The 21,155-nt window shown below is 42.8% G+C and overlaps 1 protein-coding gene across 2 annotated transcripts; it reads right to left on the bottom strand.

Annotated features, from left to right (window-relative positions):
- Positions 1-5,863: 5,863 nt before the first annotated feature.
- Positions 5,864-21,004, bottom strand: LOC115111902 (proline dehydrogenase 1, mitochondrial-like). Of its 2 annotated transcripts, XM_029638434.2 has the most exons (14): positions 20,581-21,001; positions 19,551-19,759; positions 17,807-17,841; positions 17,554-17,703; positions 17,169-17,233; positions 16,938-17,054; positions 13,670-13,740; positions 13,446-13,527; positions 12,868-12,960; positions 12,515-12,661; positions 12,076-12,251; positions 11,535-11,633; positions 7,785-7,873; positions 5,864-7,186 (listed from the first exon to the last, which is right to left on the bottom strand). In XM_029638434.2, the coding sequence occupies exons 1-14, from the start codon at positions 20,887-20,889 to the stop codon at positions 6,984-6,986; spliced, it is 1,845 nt and encodes a 614-aa protein (XP_029494294.2). In that variant the 5' UTR covers positions 20,890-21,001; the 3' UTR covers positions 5,864-6,983. The 2 variants fall into 2 exon arrangements, with proteins under 2 accessions (XP_029494294.2, XP_029494295.2); XM_029638435.2 differs by lacking the exon at positions 11,535-11,633 and having other exon boundaries at positions 20,581-21,004.
- Positions 21,005-21,155: the final 151 nt, after the last annotated feature.

Consider the following 21,155-nt stretch of genomic DNA (forward strand, 5'->3'; position numbering starts at 1 on the left):
TGCAGACGACACACAATTAATCTTCTCCTTTCCCCCTTCTGATGACCAGATGGCTCGCATCTCTGCATGTCTGGCAGACATATCAGTGTGGATGACGGATCACCACCTCAAGCTGAACCTCGGCAAGACGGAGCTGCTCTTCCTCCCGGGGAAGGACTGCCCGTTCCATGATCTCGCCATCACGGTTGACAACTCCATTGTGTCCTCCTCTCAGAGCGCTAAGAACCTTGGCGTGATCCTGGACAACACCCTGTTTCTCAACTAACATCAAGGCGGTGGCCCGTTCTTGTAGGTTCATGCTCTACAACATCCGCAGAGACCCTGCCTCACACAGGAAGCAGCGCAGGTCCTAATCAGGCACTTGTCATCTCCCGTCTGGATTACTGCAAATTAAACCCTACAACTCATATTTGTTCATGAACCCCGCTCCTCCGCTCTCTCCACTGGCTTCCAGTTGAAGCTCGCATCCGCTACAAGACCATGGTGCTTGCCTACGGGCTGTGATCAGTACCTCCAGGCTCTGTCAGGCCCTACACCCAAACAAGGGCACTGTTCATCCACCTCTGGCCTGCTTCCCTACCACTGAGAAGTACAGTTCCCGCGCAGCCCAGTCAAAACTGTTCGCTGCTCTGGCCCCCAATGGTGGAACAAACTCCCTCACGACGCCAGGACAGCGGAGTCAATCACCATTCCGGAGACACCTGAAACCCCACCTCTTTCAGGAATACCTAGGATGGATAAAGTAATCCTTCTCATAAAAGATTTAGATGCACTATTGTAAAGTGGCTGTTCCACTGGATGTCTTAATCTCCAATTTGTAGGTGCTCTGGATAAGAGCGTCTGCTAAATGACTTAAATGTAAATGTAAATCTCCATAGGTGTATTAGCTTTAACCACTTTCTCACACTTCCTTTCTACACTGCTCAAAAAAATAAAGGGAACACTAAAATAACACATCCTAGATCTGAATGAAATATTCTTATTAAATACTTTTTTCTTTACATAGTTGAATGTGCTGGCAACAAAATCACACAAAAACTATCAATGGAAATCAAATGTATCAACACATGGAGGTCTGGATTTGGAGTCACACACAAAATTAAAGTGGAAAACCACACTCCAGGCTGATCCAACTTTGATGTAATGTCCTTGAAACAAGTCAAAATGAGGCTCAGAAGTGTGTGTGGCCTCCACGTGCCTGTATGACCTCCCTACAACGCCTGGGCATGCTCCTGATGAGGTGGCGGATGGTCTCCTGAGGGATCTCCTCCCAGACCTGGACTAAAGCATCTGCCAACTCCTGGACAGTCTGTGGTGCAACGTGGCGTTGGTGGATGGAGCGAGACATGACGTCCCAGATGTGCTCAATTGGATTCAGGTCTGGGGAACAGGCGGGCCAGTCCAAAGCATCAATGCCTTCCTCTTGCAGGAACTGCTGACACACTCCAGCCACAAGGTCTAGCATTGTCTCGCATTAGGAGGAACACAGGGACAACCGCACCAGCATATGGTCTCACAAGGGGTCTGAGGATCTAATCTCGGTACCTAATGGCAGTCAGGCTACCTCTGGCGAGCACATGGAGGGCTGTGCGGACCCCCAAAGAAATGCCACCCAACACCATGACTGACCCAATGCCAAACCGGTCATGCTGGAGGATGTTGCAGGCAGCAGAACGTTCTCCACGGCGTCTCCAGACTGTCACGTCTGTCACATGTGCTCAGTGTGAACCTGCTTTCATCTGTGAAGAGCACAGGGCGCCAGTGGCGAATTTGCCAATCAATCTGTTCTCTGACAAATGCCAAACGTCCTGCACGGTGTTGGGCTGTAAGCACAACCCCCACCTGTGGACGTTGGGCCCTCATACCACCCTCATGGAGTCTGTTTCTGACCGTTTGAGCAGACACATGCACATTTGTGGCCTGCTGGAGGTAATTTTGCAGGGCTCTGGCAGTGATCCTCCTGCTCCTCCTTGCACAAAGGCGGAGGTAGCGGTCCTGCTGCTGGGATGTTGCCCTCCTATGGCCTCCTCCTCTTCTCCTGATGTACTGGCCTGTCTCCTGGTAGCGCCTCCATGCTCTGGACACTACGCTGACATACACAGCAAACCTTCTTGCCACAGCTCACATTGATTTGCCATCCTGGATAAGCTGCACTACCTGAGCCACTTGTGTGGGTTGTAGACTCCGTCTCATGCTACCACTAGAGTGAAAGCACCACCAGCATTCAAAAGTGACCAAAACATCAGCCAGGAAGCATAGGAACTGAGAAGTGGTCTGTGGTCACCACCTGCAGAACCACTCCTTTATTGGAGGTGTCTTGCAATCAGTGTTGCTTCCTAAGTGGACAGTTTGATTTCACAGAAGTGTGATTGACATTGTGTTGTTTAAGTGTTCCCTTTATTTTTTTGAGCAGTGTATATATATATTTATATATATATATATATATATATTCCTCAGTCTCCTCCTCATCTTATTCTGTGTTGTTTGAAAGGGCTTGATACTTGATGTGAACTTGCATTATGAAGGTTTTGTTGACGGTTTGGTCCCTCAGCATGCCAACATCAAATCTTGTTGTTCCTTTTGTTTGTTGGTCCTGAACGTTTCAGCTTTAGTTTGATGTTGGCAGTCACAAGATGGTGGTCACTGGCGACATCTGCCCCCCTTCGCACCTTGACGTCCCTCAGCGAACTTCTCCACTTGCCGTTGATCATCAGGTGGTCAATCTGGTTCTTGTGTCTTTCATTAGGAGAGTACCATGTCAGCTTGTGGATATTTTTGTGGGGGAAACAGGCTGCCAGAGACTAACACAAAGGACCTATTTTAAAACAGTTATTTATAAGGCATGTTTTTTGTTCAACCATTCAGCATATTCTGAAGTAATATCAACAATACTCATTATCATTTCAATTGTTGGTATCAATTTCCTTCAGTTTCATCTTTAACCCCTAAGGTTGATTTCCACGTCTCCGCAGAAATCGAATTAGCATAATAAAAACATCCCCATGAAAGTTTGTCAGTTGCAGCTTTTGCATTTGATGCGTCTCAATTCACCGCATCCGCCCATATCACACTTCTGCATCTGCGGTGAAAGTTGACAGAGCTAGAGCGGGGTTTGTCAGACCATGAGACATCCCAAAAATCGGTCTTCTCACAAAATGTTCTGTAGCATTGGAACACTTTGGCCTAAAAACCACTATAACCACTCTATGGAAAGATGAGACTCTCACGAACACGATGGAGTTCTTCGTAAATTGGTACAGCCAATCTGTCAACTTCTATCTGTAGCAGCCAAACAGTTTGGCCTACACACTAATATGACTCTGTAGAAAGGCGAGACTCTCACGAACACAGACGCCCACAGGCATCACAAACTAGTCGAAGGTCCTTTCTTTAGATATCTGTTGTTCCATATTGTGAATCTGTTATTCAATGTGTTCGTATGGCATAATAGCATCTGAGGCCAAATACATTTTTTCTTCAAGTAATTAAAAATCAAACATGTTTTTGATACTTCAAAGGGTCGTAAAATTAAAAATCAAATAGCAAAAGGATCCTTGGTATGACCTTTAAAAAAAATCCATGTAGCTTAGTAGAACTTGGAGGAAACTATGCAAAGCCCACATGTAAAGTGATTCCAGTCAACCTCTTGCATAAGAAACGTCGACATTCATTACATAAAGTAAATTAGGAACAGCTCAGTTTAGAAGGTACTGTCAGTGGATCTGGAGTTCAATTGTTTCCTTACTAGAGAAAAAAAACATCCCGAAAGTCAAAAAGAACAGTTAAAAAAAAAAACGGAGAACAGAAACGTATTGCTGAAGGATTCGCGGAAGATCCGCTTTGACATTGAAAGGCGATTTCCGAATGAGCCGACATTTGCAGCATTTACTGTGAATACAGTCTCCGCGAACGTAGGAACACTGCCTTTAAAATGAATTTGAGCTATAACAATACAGATTGAATTGAGCCCTTACATTGGACAATGTATTTTTCTTGTTTCTGTAACACAGAGTTCTTCAGACCAATTTGCCTACAATGAATAACACATCCTCTCCCTCCCCTATTCAGGGTGAGAGAACAATATCACAGGCAATTGAATGAACATCTGCAGAGTCGCAGGGTGATAATTACTGGGAAGCATGTTTAGTTTCCGACGGAGATATTAATAGACTGTCAGTAATGAAACAGGCATTAGCCTACAATTATCACACAAAATGACCCATACTGGGAGTCTAACTTAAAAGCTGGGCTATCAAAAGAGGACGATAACTTTGTGATTTCTCAATTTACTTTCAACTTGTACGAGACTTGTTGAGGCCTTGTGCATTTTTCCATACATTCTTCTTGTCAGCCATTTTGGTTATGAACTCACTTCGTGAAACACATTTTGAATAAACAAAATGAATGACTTTTCACAGATAGCTTAAGTATATTTACAAGAGACAAGGTTGGAGTGTAAGATCTGAAGCCATTCTTGTGATTATTGTGACTTTGCCATTGTAATTGTTTGTAAGCTTGTGTAGTTAAAAATTCATTTAGGATCGTATGCTATCCATTTGTTGCTTGTACGCTGTTCTTTGTATGCCATTTTAATATTTGATATTAACCAATGATATTTGGCCACTCTTGGCCATGATTACAGACACCTGTGTCTTTTGACACTATATAAATGAGTCATCCCGCAGTGTTTGATTATAGCCTGATGAAGACAGCTTGGCTGTCGAAACGTTGGTAATTACATTTTTGCATCTGAGCTCCTAGAGTGTGCGGCTCTCTTTTATTTTGGAGTGTAAAATCCGACACATTTAAAATGTAATGAATTTACATGCCAAATGGACAAATAAATAGCACAGTCAGTATCAGTTATTTGATGTCCAGAATCGTATACAATACTGTAATTGCATCCCTGGATATGAACACAAAAGAAACAAGGCTACCGGAGAACCAACCCTCCAGACCCTTTATACAATTTAGTTCCAAAAGACTCTTATTGATTCAAACTAAACTAGCTCTGTCTATGAGAACAATATTTAATGCAGTACTACAGAGGCACCGGTGTGTGTAGACAAGTATACATTCTCACCATAGATTTATGTACAGTATACATTTCCCAAAGAACACTATATGATACTATCTTTAAAACATGATGTAGGAAATCTACAGAAATACTCCTCAGAGGGTTTTGTATTCTCAAAAAGCATTATAAAGTAAAAGGGATATTGATGGATATTTTACTGCCACTTAAATCAAGCCTGCAATGTTTTTATTACTGTTGTCCCTCTCCAGGATAAATAGAGCTATAAAAAGCAGCGAGTGACGGGTAGTCTGGGCCAGCCTGACATTTTAGGGAGTCCTGTTAGAGTAGTAAAGATGCCCATATGATATATGCAGCACTCTGAGGATGCTGAGGACACCAAGAGGAATGCTCATAGAGAGAATTAAGAGAGAGGAAGAAAGGGAAGTGGGGGAAAGAGAGAGGAAGAAAGATGTGGGGGGGGGGGTAATTGATAAGAATAAGACAGAGAACATGACAAAGAGAGAGAGGAGACAGAAAGAGAGAGCGCTAGAAAGAGAGTAAGCAGCTGTCATGTCTTTACTATCATTAAGATTCCTGTAATTAGTATTACGTGATTAAACTGAATAATCATGTAACTGTAATTAACTAGGAAGTCGGGGCACCAAGGAAAGTATTCAGATTACAAAGTTATAATTTCCCAATATAACCTTTCAGATATTTTCATATCTGATCAATAGTCTTCTGATTAATGATTTATTTTACCTCACGTTAGTCACCTTCCAAACGTCGTAAATTGTTGGTTATCTGAACGAACCCAGTCTTCACTATGAGTCATCCATACATCAATTGTCTTAAATAATTAATTTATTACTAACTAAGTAATTCACAGAAATGCATAAACAAACAAACATGGTAAATGTGGTTACATGAAATGATAGGAGAATATGCACTAGTGGGCTGAACCGGCATAGTGGCTTGTTAAACAAGCCACAATTAAAATGCTAATCCTTTACACATGAACGCTCACTCATTCGGGAACAATTGCAATCAATATATATATTTACGCACAGTGTGTCGTCTTGATCGCTGGTGAAAAGTCTTTCTTTGTAGAATTGTCCGTCTCGCTCCCTCTCTCTCTGTCTTGGTTAAAGGGGATAGTTCAAAGTGACATTCGTTATAGAATGAATGTTTCGGCAGTTGTCGTTCTTCGCGTTCGATGATACCAAATTCCTAGCTGCAGACTAGTAATTCATATCAAAGACCTGTTCTCATTCTGTCGGTATCGATAGTCTAAGAGTTTAACCACGTGGTATGGTTAAAAGATTCAGCAATGGTCTGCAACCTTTGTCCCCCTCCTAATGGAGAAAAACATGGTCTGGTGATAATTTCTCAAAGTTGGGTTTTATTCGGAATTGCAGAAAAGGGCTGTCCCAGGATGTCTGACCCTAACTGGGCCCAGGGCCGGTCCTCTGATTTAGTTTAAATCCAATCCCTTTTTGAGTTTTCCTTCATCAAACAGTCCAAAATCACATTGTAAAATTGTGTAAACAGTATCATACTCACTCATTCATCTTATACAACAATTAGATGTAAACCCTTTATCTGGGGCTATTATATAAACAACGTTATGGTAATGTGGCCACACAGTCTCCCATGAGCTTCCCAAGTTGTGACAAACGGACCAGTTCGTAGCTGGATTCTTCACCGATCTTTTACACTTTCTCCGGAGCATGAAATTTATTCGTACCTCAAGTTCTGTGAGGTGGAAGGATTTCCTTTGTCTCCATGACAGACTACTCTCTATAACTGTGTGTCCATGAGGTCTTCTCAGGAATTTACGACCTCTGACCACAGCAGCCTTGTTGAAGGAGGCAAGGGGGGTGGCAGGGAGAGGGGATGGGGTTGCTATACTCAAAGAGGCCAACGTCATGACACAGCACAGACAGACAGCTAGCTAGCTGTAATTTCATAGACCCGGTTCAGGCTGAGGTCTGTAGAAGACCTGTCCCGAGGCCAGCCTGCGTTTTAGCTCCTTCCACAGCAGCTCCCTCTCCCTCTGGGAACCCTTCATGAAGCCCCTGTTCTCCTGGGCACGACGGGATAAGTACGGTATCACCTCATTCACCGGCCCGTATGGAACATATTTATAGACCGGGAAACCTGCCTGGCCTGGAGGAGAGAGAGACAGAAGGGAAGAGAATGACATTTATTGGGGCAGCTTTTCAGTACATACCCAAAAAATATTATACTTGGCTAGTGTAATGGAATTAGTGAGTTGGGAATTTATTCAACTAATCGTGCACTTAAATTTTAGACCACACAAAGTTGAACCAGTAGTATCTTCGCTAGGATGGAGCAAAAGCCTTCACATCCTGTGGCTCCCCAGCACCTCAGTTGATCATCCCTGATTTAGTTACAATACAATGTCTATGATTGACAAACTAGTGCTGTGAGCCAACACCAGTCATGGCCAATTTGTCAATAAAGTGTCAGTGCAAGTCCCAGAACTCCATATGTGCACAATGCAGGGTCATGAGGTTCCATGTGTCAACACAAATAACTGACTGCTATTGGGAAATACCAATACAAATCCTATGGAATCTAAACAGGGCCAAAAGGCCATCAAATCAGCAGTGCTCTGTGAGATCAGAGAGCTCTGTCTGTCCCTGCATCCCAATAATCTGTCCTGTAGGCATGGGAAGAGCAAACTTGGACCATTGGGAAGCTAACCAATCAATCAATTAACCAATCAGTCAGTCAGTCTCACCCAATGGGAAGCTGATTTGGTCACACATGCCCAGCAGCTGTCCAAAGTACACCTTGTTCTCCATGGGAGTCAGGCCCAACTCATTCATCCTGTGTCAACAAGAGGAAAGGGAAAATTATAAGTACAAGTTATATTTGTATGGTATGTGATAGTGACGAAGACACAGTCTATGAAACTAAGAGATGAGGTATCCGGGCATAGAGACTTCCTTTGGACACATTTTGTTACTGTATGTGCAAACAACTCTAGCTGCACTAATGGTGAAAGGGACACATTAGCTTTACACACACAGTTGGAGTCATTAAAAATAGTTTTTCAACCACTCCACAAATTTCTTGTTAACAAACTATAGTTTTGGCAAGTTGGTTAGGATATCTACTTTGTGCATAACACAAGTAATTTTTCCAAAAACTGTTTACAGATTATTTCACTGTATCACAATTCCAGTGGGTCAGAAGTTTACATACACTAAATTGACTGTGCCTTTAAACTGCTTGGAAAATTCCATAAAATTATGTCATGGCTTTAGAAGCTTCTGATAGGCTAATTGATATCATTTGAGTCAATTGGAGGTGTACCTGTGGATGTATTTTTGAAAGGCCTACCTACACATCCAGTGCCTCTTTGCTTGCCATCATGGGAAAATAAAAATAAATCAGCCAAGACCTCCACAAGTCTGGTTCATCCTTTGGAGCAATTTCCAAATGCCTGAAGGTACCATGTTCATCTGTACAAACAATAGTACGCAAGTATAAACACAATGGGAATGCGCAGCTGTCATATCGCTCAGGAAGAAGACGCGTTCTGTCTCCTAGAGATGAACATATTTTGGTGCGAAAAGTGCAATCCCAGAACAGCAAAGGACCTTGTGAAGATGCTGGAGGAAACAGGTACAAAAGTATCTATATCCACAGTAAAACAAGTTCTATAATCGACATAACCTGAAAGGCCGCTCAGCAAGAAAGAAGCCACTGCTCCAAATCCGCCATAAAAATGGCTTTGCGGTTTGCAACTGCACATGGGTAAAGATTGCACGTTTTGGAGAAATGTCCTCTGGTCTGATGAAAGAAAAAATTGAACTGTTCGGCCATAATGACCATCGCTATGTTTGGAGGAAAAAGGAGGAGGCTTGAGTGTATGTAAACTTCTGACCCACTGGGTATGTGATGAAAGAAATAAAAGCTGAAATAAATCTCTCTCAACTATTATTCTGACATTTCACATTCTTAAAATAAAGTGGTGTTCCTAACTGACCTAAAACAGGGAATCTTTACTAGGATTAAATGTCAGGAATTCTGAAAAACTGAGTTTAAATGTATTTGGCTAAGGTGTATGTAAACTTCCGACTTCAACTGTACAGTCGTGGCCAAACGTTTTGAGAATGACACAAATATTAATTTCCACAAAGTTTGCTGCTTTGGTGTCTTTTCTTTTTTTTTGTCAGATGTTACTGTGGAATACTCAAGTATAATTACAAGCATTTCATAAGTGTCAAAGGCTTTTATTGACATGAAGTTGATGCAAAGAGTCAATATTTGCAGTGTTGACCATTCTTTTTTCAAGACCTCTGCAATCCGCCCTGGCATGCTGTCAATTAACTTCTGGGCCACTGACTGATGGCAGCCCATTCTTGCATAATCAATGCTTGGAGTTTTGTCAGAATTTGTTGGTTTTTGTTTGTCCACCCGCCTCTTGAGGATTGACCACAAGTTCTCAATGGGATTAAGTTCTGGGGAGTTTCCTGCCCATGGACCCAAAATATTGATGATTTGTTCCCACTTAGTTATTACTTTTGCCTTATGGTAAGGTGCTCCATCATGCTTGAAAAGGCATTGTTCGTCACAAAACTGTTCCTGGATGGTTGGAAGAAGTTGCTCTCGGAGGATGTGTTGGTACCATTCTTTATTCATAGCTGTGTTCTTAGGCAAAATTGTGAGTGAGCCCACTCCCTTGGCTGAGAAGCAACCCCAAGGATGAATGGTCTCTGGATGCTTCACTGTTGGCATGACACAGGACTGATGGTAGCGCTCACCTTGTCTTCTCCGGACAAGCTTTTTTCCAGATGCCCCAAACAATCGGAAAGGGGATTCATCAGAGAAAATGACTTTACTCCTGGAGATAAGTGGCTTCTTTGCTGCCCTTCTTGACACCAAGCCATCCTCCAAAAGTCTTTGCCTCACTGTGCATGCAGATGCACTCACACCTGCCTGAAGCCATTTCTGAGCAAGCTCTGTACTGGTGGTGCCCCGATCCCGCAACGGAATCAACTTTAGGAGACGGTCCTGGAGCTTGCTGGACTTTCTTGGGCGGCCTGAAGCCTTCTTCACAACAATTGAACCGCTCTCCTTGAAGTTCTTGATGATCCGATAAATGGTTGATTTAGGTGCAATCTTACTGGCAGCAATATCCTTGCCTGTGAAGACCTTTTTGTGCAAAGCAAAGATGACGGCACGTGTTTCCTTGCAGGTAACCATGATTGACAGAGGAAGAACAATGATTCCAAGCACCACCCTCCTTTTGAAGTTTCCAGTCTGTTATTCAAACTCAATCAGCATTGTAGCGGTATTTATTAGAGAGGGGTAAAGAAAGATTTTGTTCGGGCGCCATGCTGGTATTAACCATGCCGAAAGGAAAATAGTAGAATAGAGAGAGTACCACTACCAGACCCACACACATCAGCAGAAGAGACTGCCTAGAGTGTAGCCTGTTTACCAGATAGTCAGTGGAGAGAAAAGAGAATACACACCATATAAAACCCACATCACAGCACAGGGGTAACCCCAATAAGAATACATCATCCAATAATACTAATAATAGCAGAGCAATTTAACAGCAACTTCATACAAGAACGAACCCAGTCATCAACAGAGGATTTGCAATAATCTGTATTATCTTCCAGTGGATGAGTGCAGAGGGTATGAATGTGGGGGGTGTTCATAGACACAACAAAGGCCTCAAAAATGTCCACAATCTTCTCGGCCACATTTCATTAGTACACCTCACCTCAATACAGTTCACATAACAATACACAACTTGCAAGCAACCTCCCTTTTAACTAAAATGTCCACCCAAATACTTCTGGCCGGGCAATAATAGTCCAGCTCTAATGAACTTCAATGGGAAGTGCATTTGAAAAATAGAGAGTCTGTTGCAGGGTAACGCACTGGAACGATAGAGGGAAGAGAAGGAGAGAGAGAGAGAGAAAAAGAGATCTTAGCTGTGGTCTTCAGGCATGCCGGTGTACTGTCTGACTGTCCGATGGTTTGTATGTTAAAGCTTCGCAACAATGTTGCTACTTAATCCATGCGATCCATAACGGGAGCGGGCCCAAACGAAAACAACCACGACCTAAACGATCACACCGATGATTGAGTTAAATACTTGATAAACGACACACGCTGAAAACAAACAAAACTTCTGCAGCCCAGCAGACACAATCAAACTGTCGCGCCACCCAAGAGGGAGGGACTTTGCAATTAATTGCAATTCATCTGATCACTCTTCATTCTGGAGTATATGCAAATTGTCATCATACAAACTGAGGCAGCAGACTTTGTGAAAAATAATATTTGTGTCATTCTCAAAACTTTTGGCCATGAATGTACATAGTATATGCTTTAAACATGAGAAAAACTCTATAGAAATGCAATAACTACGTGTGTTAGAGTTTGAGCAGGAAAACTTGGCAGAGAGCCATCCTCCGTGTGTCTGTGTCAAGCTAAGGCCATGCAGTGCAGTAATGAGACTTGCCTCCCGAGGGTGTGCTTCACTGTGTCCTCATTGTGAGAAGCAACCATGACATTGGCATTTCTGTTCAGTGCAATCTCATCGAGGATGTAGTCTAGACACCTTACAGAGTACAGACATGACGGACATGTTAAGTAAACTACAGGTATCCTAGCGGTTAAGAGCGTTGGGACAGTAACTGAAAGGTTGTAGTTTGAATCACTGAGCCGACTAGGTGAAAAATTGGTTGATGTGCCCCTGAGCAAGGCACTTAACCCTAGATGCTCCTGTAAGTCGCTCTGGATAAGAGTGTCTGCTGAATGACTAAAATAAAAAAAATACAAACCAAAATGCTCTCTGTGTGAAACGATGTTACACAGAAGTTACTGAAAAATTCCTCATAGTGCTCTACTTTTGGTCAAGTCAGAGAGTTTACTTTATAGGTCATTCAGCATTTTAACAGGTTCTTAAAAACAATTGCTATTCAATACGAATTGAAGAATGTTTTAAGTACAGTATTTATTTAAGCACAGTGAGTAACTAAATAAGCACATCCATCCCTTACTTGTGGTACATCATGTTAGTGGTCTCATAGTCAGGGTTGATAGGGTCCTCGTATCCGATCTCCTCCGCTCTGCTCCTCTCCTGGTACATATAAGCCCCACGCACCAGCTTGGCCCCAAAAAACCATCCCTCACGCCTCGACAACTCAACATCCATGGTCACGATATCATAGGCCTCCTACAATGGTAGAGAAAGCGAGAGGAAGGAAGTAAAGGAGGGATATTAGGGACACCGGTCATCTGTATGACAATGGCGTATAAGCTGTTTATGATCAAACCTTCAAATGATGTGTTTCAGAGAGCTGCTGGTAAGACATGACTACATGTATGAGCATAGCAACTCAGTGACAGGGTCTCTAGTAGCCTTAGCTCCCAGGCTTCAACTTCCTTGTGATGTGACAAACAAGACTTGGAAGGATGGCAACGTAATGGGTCCCTAACCTTGAGGTAGCACTGGTAGGTGTTGAAGATGACAGGTTTCCCTCTATTGTAGATCCTCTGCATCTCCACAGTCAGTGTGCTGATGGCGGGCTGGAAGTAGGTCTGCTCTGCATCCACCATCAGACGAACACTGTGCTCCTCTGCATGCTGCAACACAGACAGCCAGAACAGGTGAGTTCCACTTCAATCCACACATGAGCTCAGAGCTTTTCTCAATAAACCAAGGAAACTGAACTGGTAGCTAATTATGAGATGATAAGATGACCTGGCGTGATGTAACGTGACATAGCATAACATGGCTGAAGATGACATAAGCATGGTTTCATATAGCATTTTGACCTCCCTGTGTTTACATTGGCAAGTACGTCCAGCCTCTGGAGCATCCTCTTCATCTGTTTCTCCTCCTCCTCTGTGAACTTATTGAGCAGGGGCTCCAGCTGACCAGTCTGGACAAACAAAGAAAGGAGAGCCTAAAATACCTTACCTGAGGCTCAATGAATCACACTGTCTGAGCTAACACTGGAGACAGCCCACACACACAGAGACCTGAGGGCCTTTACCTTCAACAGGCTGGCTTTGTCTTAAGCTAAGATAAGTAAGTATTAACACACGGCCTCAAGCCTTCTCACACCGCTGAGGTGTGTGGTTATTCCTTGGAATTGCACAGCTGTCATGTGTTAATGCTTACATAGGGAATGGCGTGCCAATTGAAACCATGTCAGGCCCAGTGAGTCACAAGAGGTGTAACTCTTTTCAAACATTCTTTCACCATTCTGGGATCAACTCTAAACTGAATGGTCAATCTTATCAACGTATTTACTCAAACAATTGACAGGGTTTGGAGGTGTTTACAGAACCACTTGAGTTTGAAACCAAGTGGTATCTTCTATCTTCTAGAGCACTTTCGTTGCCATTGCCGTGCCTTGCTTACCTCTAAATTTGGGACAACCAGCAGATCTGATATCTTTATTCTGTCGTCGATCAGGCTGTTCCAGTCCAGCCTGTCAATGGTTCTGAAGGGGCGCAGAGAGAGACCGCTTTTAGTAAGTCAAATATAGTTGTTGTAAGGGGCTTTTTCAACAAAGTATGCAAGGGCAATTATTCTACTGCTTTATGGCACAATACAGTTTCTCGAACGAGAGGTATTATTTTTACCCTGATCCTTGTTTCTCTCCAGTGAACCAGCCATGGAAGTCACCTGTGGCCCCCAGCGTGGTCATAAACTCCTGTATGGACAAATAGTCATTTTTGACAGTATATATAGTACGACATTGTTATCTCAATGGATCAAATAGGTCAAACAAGGGGTGATCACCTATACACAAGTCATTATAAACCCTAAAGAACAGCAACTGTGTTCTCAGGGTTGGGTAGGTTACTTTCTAAATATAATCCGTTACGGTTACTAGTTACCTTCCAAAAATTGTAATCAGAATCGTAACTTTTGGATTACCCAAACTCAGTAACACAATCTGTTTACGTTCAGTTACTTTTAGCTTGCTTTCCGCTTAAGAGGCATTAGAAGAAGACAAAAATGAATATGACCAATTGAATGACATTTATTGCAGACTAAATACATTTGAGAGTTTACATAGCTGGCCATAAATGGATGTTGCATTTTACTTTATGGGTTGGTTATGTAGGCTTCTTCTAACCCACTGCTTTCTACTACAGATAATGATACAAGTAGGCCATATATTTACATTAAAAAACAAAGTCTGTCAGATGTCCTGTCGTTCCAATGAATTAATAACCCTTGATCTTCAAGACTTGGAAATATAGATTAGTCAAAATGTTTTACCTGAACTTAACCCAAACACTAAGGACTTAATAACCTACTCTGTTGTTTATGTTTTGTTGTCATGGAGGACTGGTCATTGCTTCAAGTTGAAAAAGAAATGTTGCGCTCATGTAAAGGCATGCTTTGAGCACTACTGAAAAGTGCAATTCGCATGTGACAAATGAAAACCATATGCTGCATTTGGTACAGGCCAATTGCTTACATTTTTGTTGGTGACACTTTGATATGCCGATCATTTGCAGCTGTTTGGGATAATTCTATCAAACGTGTGCAAGTTTGAGCATGTGTCTGTTTTCTTTATCAGCATGAATTAGATTGAGCAATAAAAGCCCCACTTAAATGAAACTAGTTTTTGACAGAATTGAACGCAATACCACAGGGAGTTTAGAAAGGAGAAACTCCCTCAAACTTTTATTCAATAGGCTGGGAACCGCACTAAAGCTGTTTCAAGAGCGCATTTTTCACTGACTGTCCACTGGTCACAAAAACAGTGATTGATAAGCAGCTTAACCTTCTTAAATTCTACCATTATTGGGTTAAAATACACATATATATTGGTGAACTGCGATCCCCAACAACCACAATCTGTAAGGCGCACAGATACACACACACACACACACGGTAACATACACACTATACACACATACACATGGATTTGGTGTTTTAGATATGTGATAGTAGAGTAGTGGCCTGAGGGCACACACTTAATGTGTTGTGAAATCTGTTATGAAATATAATGGCATGTTTTAAATTATAAAAAAATTGCCTTAAGTTTGCTAGACCCCAGGAAGAGTAGATGCTGCCTTGGCAGCAGCTAATGGGGATCTGTAATAAATACAAATACAAATGGGTAAATGAGAGAGCAGCAGTGTGATTCACATCAATGTGCTATGTAGATATAAATAATAAGTGATATCCACCACTGCTGTTGTCCTTAACTCCAAGTGTTTATTCAAGTTTGATAATCTTTTGATGCCGACAGCAGTCGCACCATTGGAAGACGTAGCTTGGACTGTAGCCTACAAAACCTATTCCTATTTTCCTGCGATCCATAAAACGCGTTTGGTGTGTCATCATAGTGTCACACCCTGATCTGTTTCACCTGTCCTTGTGCTTGTCTCCACCCCCTTCAAGTTGTCGACCATCTTCCCCATTATCCCTTGGGTATTTTTACCTGTGTTTTCTGTCTGTCTGCACTAGTTCATCTTGTTTGCCAAGTCAACCAGCGTTTTTTTTCTCTCAGCTCCTGTTTTTCCCCAGTCTCTCTTTTTCTCGTCCTCCTGGTTTTGACCCTTGCCTGTCTTGACTCTGAGCCTGCCTAACCACTCTGCCTGCCCCTGACCTCGAGCCTGCCTAACCACTCTGCCTGCCCCTGACCTCGAGCCTGCCTGCTGCCCTGGACTATTTTGGACTCCGCCCTGGCTATAAACTCTTTCCTGTCCCCGACCTGCCTTTTGTCTATCCCTTGGACTATGATAAATATCAGAGCTCAAACCATCTGCCTCCTGTGTCTGCATCTGGGTCTCGCCTTGTGTCGATATAAATAGTGGTCTCTGACTTCTAGCCAGACTCGCTCACGCCGAACAAATTTAAACTTGCGCCTTTTTTCAATTCTGATTTGAATGTCATTGTCAAGTACTCCCTCTCCGGCCTCTAGGTCATCAGGCTGCTGATAATCCCGCACACCTGTCACCATCGTCAAGCGCACCAGCGCCTCATGACACTTACCTGGACTCCATCACCTCCTTGATTATCTTCCCTATATCTGTCACTCCCCTTGGTTCTTTCCTCAGGTGTTATTGACTCTGTTCTTGTGTCTCGGCGTACTGCCTTATGTTAGTGTTGTGTTCTTGGTTTTGTTGTTTTATTAAAATGTTTCACCTGCACCTGCTTTCGACTCACCGCCCCATCATTACAGAATAACACCTCACCTAATGGAAGCATCAGGTAGTGTTTTTTTGTGTGCTAGTGTAAATGACATCGGGTCTGGGAGCCGCTACAGGCTCTCATGCCTCAGCCAGATGGCCAGGCTCCCCTGCCTCTGCCGGTCTGACAGGTTCTCGCACCCCAGCAGTCTCGACAGGTTCCCGTGCCTCTGCCGACATGACAGGTTCCCGCGCTTCAGCAGGGATAACCGGTCAGCTCCTGATCCCCGGGTTCGTCCCCTTTGTCGGCGTCCTGCGGCTGGATCCGCGTGTCAGGGAGGGGGTACTGTCACGTATACCCCTCTCCGTCCTCTAGGTCATCAGGCTGCTGATTATCCTGCACATCTGTCGCCATCGCCGAGAGCACCAGCGCCTCATGACATTCACCTGGACTCTATCACCTCCTTGATTATCTTCCCTATATCTGTCCCTCCCCTTGGTTCTTTCCTCAGGTGTTATTAACGGTTTCATGTCGGTGCGTTGTTTGTGTTTCGTGTTTATTTTTTGGTTTATTTATTAAAACACTCGCTTCACGACTTTCAGCGCACTCGTTACAGTCATTGAGAAAAAGTTATTTCTGAATTGAAAAGTAATCCTATAAGTAGTCATCTAGTTTTTCAAAAGTATCTGTAAGCTGATTACAATATTTTTGCTGGTAACGGAACTGTTACTCCCCAACCCTGTGTGTTCTGTGTACCTGTAGTGGCTGCAGCTCTAGCCTCTGCTCCAGAGCCTCCATGCCATCTCTCCCCTGCTGTGCCGCCAGGAAGCTGAAGAAACGCTTCCATTTCACCAGCACCTCCGAGAACTGGAGCTATAGAGGTAGAGAGCAAAATACAAGCATTATAGCACTTTACCAGAGAGTCAACTATCAGCTAAGTGTGTGTTACACATTGATATTGAATGAGGTGAGTTCCCCCTTAACTACCAGGAACTGAGGTCGTCCCAGTGCAGTCATCTTGATGGCAGAGAAGCCATCCACTGAGCTCCCACCTGGATGAAGGTTGATAGGTCACACATGCTCAATGTAAGCCACACTAATATCAATCAAAAACAGCAATATATAAATTCATGGGAATAGGAAGCTGATGCATTTTGCATAATGTTGTCTAAACAGTAAGGTTACATAGAGGGATATTTTTGCTGAGTACTAATTACGGTCTTGAGATTATGAGTGTCCTTTAGTGAGTGTTATGATGCCAAGGAACTACAAATTGGTACATGGTAATTACTATTATTACTATTAGTCACTGAATAAAAATCTCCATCCCAACCACCCAGCCTTTTCGTGTTGTTTATATCTACAGGTGTACCAGATGCTTTGATACACTTTAGGAGGGTCTCCATGTGTTGGTCACACTTGGCCTCATCAGAGTAGAAGTATGTCCTGGCGCCGGTCACTCCCCCTCGACGGTCCCCAAACTGTTGGTGAGCCTTATACTGCTTTTCTCTGTGGTCCATGCCTGCAGGGGGAAGCAAACACATCAGCATTCCTCCCTATTGCAACCAGTTGCATCATATAGTTTGGGCTCAAATGAGAGCAAAAAAACACAAGGACGGACTTACTCATGCCTTCTTTCTCTGTAGCAGACACACATGAGCTGACAATGAGAAAAGAGAGGAGAATTTATTAATTTGTTATGGACACAAAGTTTAGTATTATAGTGTTATGGACACAAAGTATATTAAGATATCTCTCTCTACACACACACATTCAATTCCTTGGTGACCACACATCAAGCCCCGTTCCACTTCTAGAAATAAACACCATTCTATGAACCATATTGCCCTTGAGGCACAAGTCAGTGTATATAGCACACATCTACCCACAGGTGGCCCCAGATTGACTGAAGCCGAGCTGTCTCCCTGCCAATGTTTTGACCTTCCTGAAAGGGCACTCAGACACACTACACCATCACAGATCACAGGACACAAGGGCTGACGTCACAGGACACTATATTGGGTATTTTGGTGGTTATTGGTGCTAGGTTTGGTGGGTTTTTGGACGTCACTGTCAGTGCGTTTAAACAGAAGGAGGTTGAATGGTATATGATGGCATGTCTGGACTGTAAGTGCCAGACGTTTTAACATGCTTGGGATGGACCCGTAAATGTCTGAGTGATCGTTTGGTTGTTGGTTTGCATATTTGTGTGTACATGTATGAGCCTGTGAAGCCTCTATACTTTTCTATTTTATTCTCCTGGAAGCGTTCCTGTTGTTTGTGTCCTACTCTAGCTGATCAGTGCGATTCTCTTTGGAGGGTCATAGAAGTGCATGTCAAGCATGAACGTTACTATAGCAGTCGTCTTGCATCAAAGTAGACTAGCTACCTTTCCCTAGCGTATGCCTTGCAGGTCTGTTTTTTTTACCAACAGAGAGGCCTGACTGAGACTTTGATGGCCATGTCTTTTGATGGCAGACAAAGTAAAGACAAAGGAGAAAATTAAGCAGAGCAATGAAGTGACTGTATGTTTATTGAGAGAGAGAGAGAGAGAGAGAGAGAGTCCTTTGGCAGCATGTTCCTCTCTCAATTCAATTTCAATTTAAGCGGCTTTATTTATCTCTCTCACTGGACTAAATGCCGACCAAATGTCTTATTTATTTATTTATAAGTATATAACCTCAAAGTTAAAGTTGTCCTTCAAAGAGGGGTCAGGAAACTAAGCTAAGAAGAAAAACAAATGTTCTTAGCATAACTATCTCACAGTGTGAGTACATAGTGCCATTATCTCACACATCAAAACTACAGCTCTCCTCAGAGAGAACGGTTGTGTAAGTTTTTCCTGGCCTGTCATACAGGCTTATATCAGAGCTGGGATCAACTCATGTGACAGAATTCCTGAAGAGTGAGTTCCGAGAGGCCAGCCAATCCACGAGGAGGGCCTTGACCAAACCGACCAATGGGGTCTGGACAGACTAGTGTTTACATCCTAAGAGGGATATCAAATTATAGCATGTCCCTGGCTTCAAACGAGGGGAAAATCATACTTGTGGTCATTCACTCTGGTTAGATTTGGATGCCTTTGATTTTATACAAAATAAGGAAATTATATTATTTTGGGGAACTAAATCTGTATGTGTGAAAAATAGAACTTTGTTTGCTTAAAACAATGCTTGTGTGCTTTCAGAAGTGAATAACACAGAACTGCAGTACTTTCTATATTCCCTAATCCTTATCGAATACCTTACTGATGACAGGAAATGCATTCATCACATTCATCACCACTCATATTCCTTCTGATTAAGTTGTGGAACAGCATTTTATATAGGTTAGAAACATAATGTTTAGGGTAATAAGCAATTTACTTACTCCATCTCTTTAGTCACTGCATCCTCTTGTGTGAGGTCCTCCTCTACACTGTAGTCCAGGACAGAGCCCACTCCGAAGGCCCTGTTCTTTTGAATCAGAGACTTGATGGACTTGTGGTCCTCTCCCGCCACAAACTGGCCATAGAATGTCATTTTCATAAACTGCTCAAATGCCTTCTTCCCCAGTAGGAACTTACTGATATCCATCAGCTAAGAAAAAAAGGGAAATGCATTTAGAGCTCGTTTCAAGCTGTAGCGCTGAGGATCTGCGGTATAGTGCGATTTAAATGAAAGCGTTTACAGTGAATGCAGTCCCCGCAAACAAGTAAACATTTCCTTTCAATTTCGTTCACGCCATTTACTTGTGTGGCCAATAATTGTGTGGTAATAATGGCAATAAAGCCTTTGTAAATGATACATAAACATTGTTATAGCATTTGCCATGAACACCGTCTTTTTTCAGTTTTTTGGACATTTCACTGAGGTGAGAACCTCAAGATGACAGTAAACAGTGGGAGGAGGGCCGGGCAAGTCAGGCACAGTTATGTTCTATAAGAGGGAGTAATTCCACACTCTAAATAGACCGCTTGGTGGTAACGTTATCTAGGGATACAGGCACACAGCATACTAGGCCGACGACAGATTTACTGGAAGAGAGGTAATAGATTCCTCGCTGCCTGCACCTGTATGCACACCCTTTAGGCGAACTGAATGTTAAACAAACTTTGTTTATGTTTTCTTATACCGCTTCAAATAAGAGTTCCCTCACTGGAGAAATAATTCCAATTGTATTCTGTTTCTTATATATTCTATAAAATGCAGATTGTCCTGCCTTTAGAAAGTCATTTGGGCCTTCTATGTTGTCTGCTATTATAAGTCAGGATCCTTCTAAAGGACAGACAGATCAGCAAGATGATCACATGCAGTAAAGTTTCTCTAATACAGTTTGTGTGTCTCGCCAACTTGAGCTTCTCAGCAACAAAACAAATACAAGCTTAATGCAGATTCAGCACACAGATATTATACCATACCTCCTTGTTCTTATCAACCAAAAGGTCATAGGAGCACAGTTTGAAAACCACCAAACTTCTGAGCAGTTCTAAATTGTCTTTACTCTTGTATGCTTCCTGTGTCAGCTCAAAGTCAATAGAGATCTTTGGAGAGGATGAAGCATTTCTGCTTTTCCTTGAAGAGTAGGACTCTCTGTTGGTGACATCCTGGTCTGCCTGAGTTGAGGCGACGGTGGACTGTGCTCTTCGGTTAGAAAGAGTATTCAGTCTTCTGACGTTTATATCCACGCCTGCCCGAGTAAGGGCTGGTATAGTTTTGACATAAGACATGAGTTTTGAGGTGCTGCGTTGGTCTCAGCGGAACTAACTAAGCAGGTGAGCGCAGCATCGATTGTGGGCTGTTTAAAATTAGTTTCGCATTTATCTGCCACACGTATTCGTATCTACTCCGTTCATGCATATTTATAGTAGTTTAATTCTGAAGTACCGGTTGGTGGGAAAAACCCTGACGCATGCATATTGATTTTGACGTAATAGGTTAATTTCGACACGTCTTTATTTGGCCAAGACTTTAAGGTGGACTTGGGCGCGCAAGA

The sequence above is a fragment of the Oncorhynchus nerka genome, linkage group LG27 (genome assembly GCF_034236695.1).
Source record: "Oncorhynchus nerka isolate Pitt River linkage group LG27, Oner_Uvic_2.0, whole genome shotgun sequence".
NCBI classification, from domain to species: Eukaryota; Metazoa; Chordata; class Actinopteri; order Salmoniformes; family Salmonidae; genus Oncorhynchus; species Oncorhynchus nerka.

What these genes read in the sequence shown, in the direction of transcription:
- LOC115111902 (XM_029638434.2), bottom strand. Translation starts at nt 20,889, where the DNA reads ATGTCTTATGTCAAAACTATACCAGCCCTTACTCGGGCAGGCGTGGAT. An exon ending in TGGTTGTCCCAAATTTAGAG is followed by an intron (nt 12,961 to 13,445) that starts GTAAGCAAGGCA and finishes TTGTTTGTCCAG; the next exon opens with ACTGGTCAGCTGGAGCCCCT. An exon ending in GGCTGGACGTACTTGCCAAT is followed by an intron (nt 12,662 to 12,867) that starts GTAAACACAGGG and finishes TCTGTGTTGCAG; the next exon opens with CATGCAGAGGAGCACAGTGT.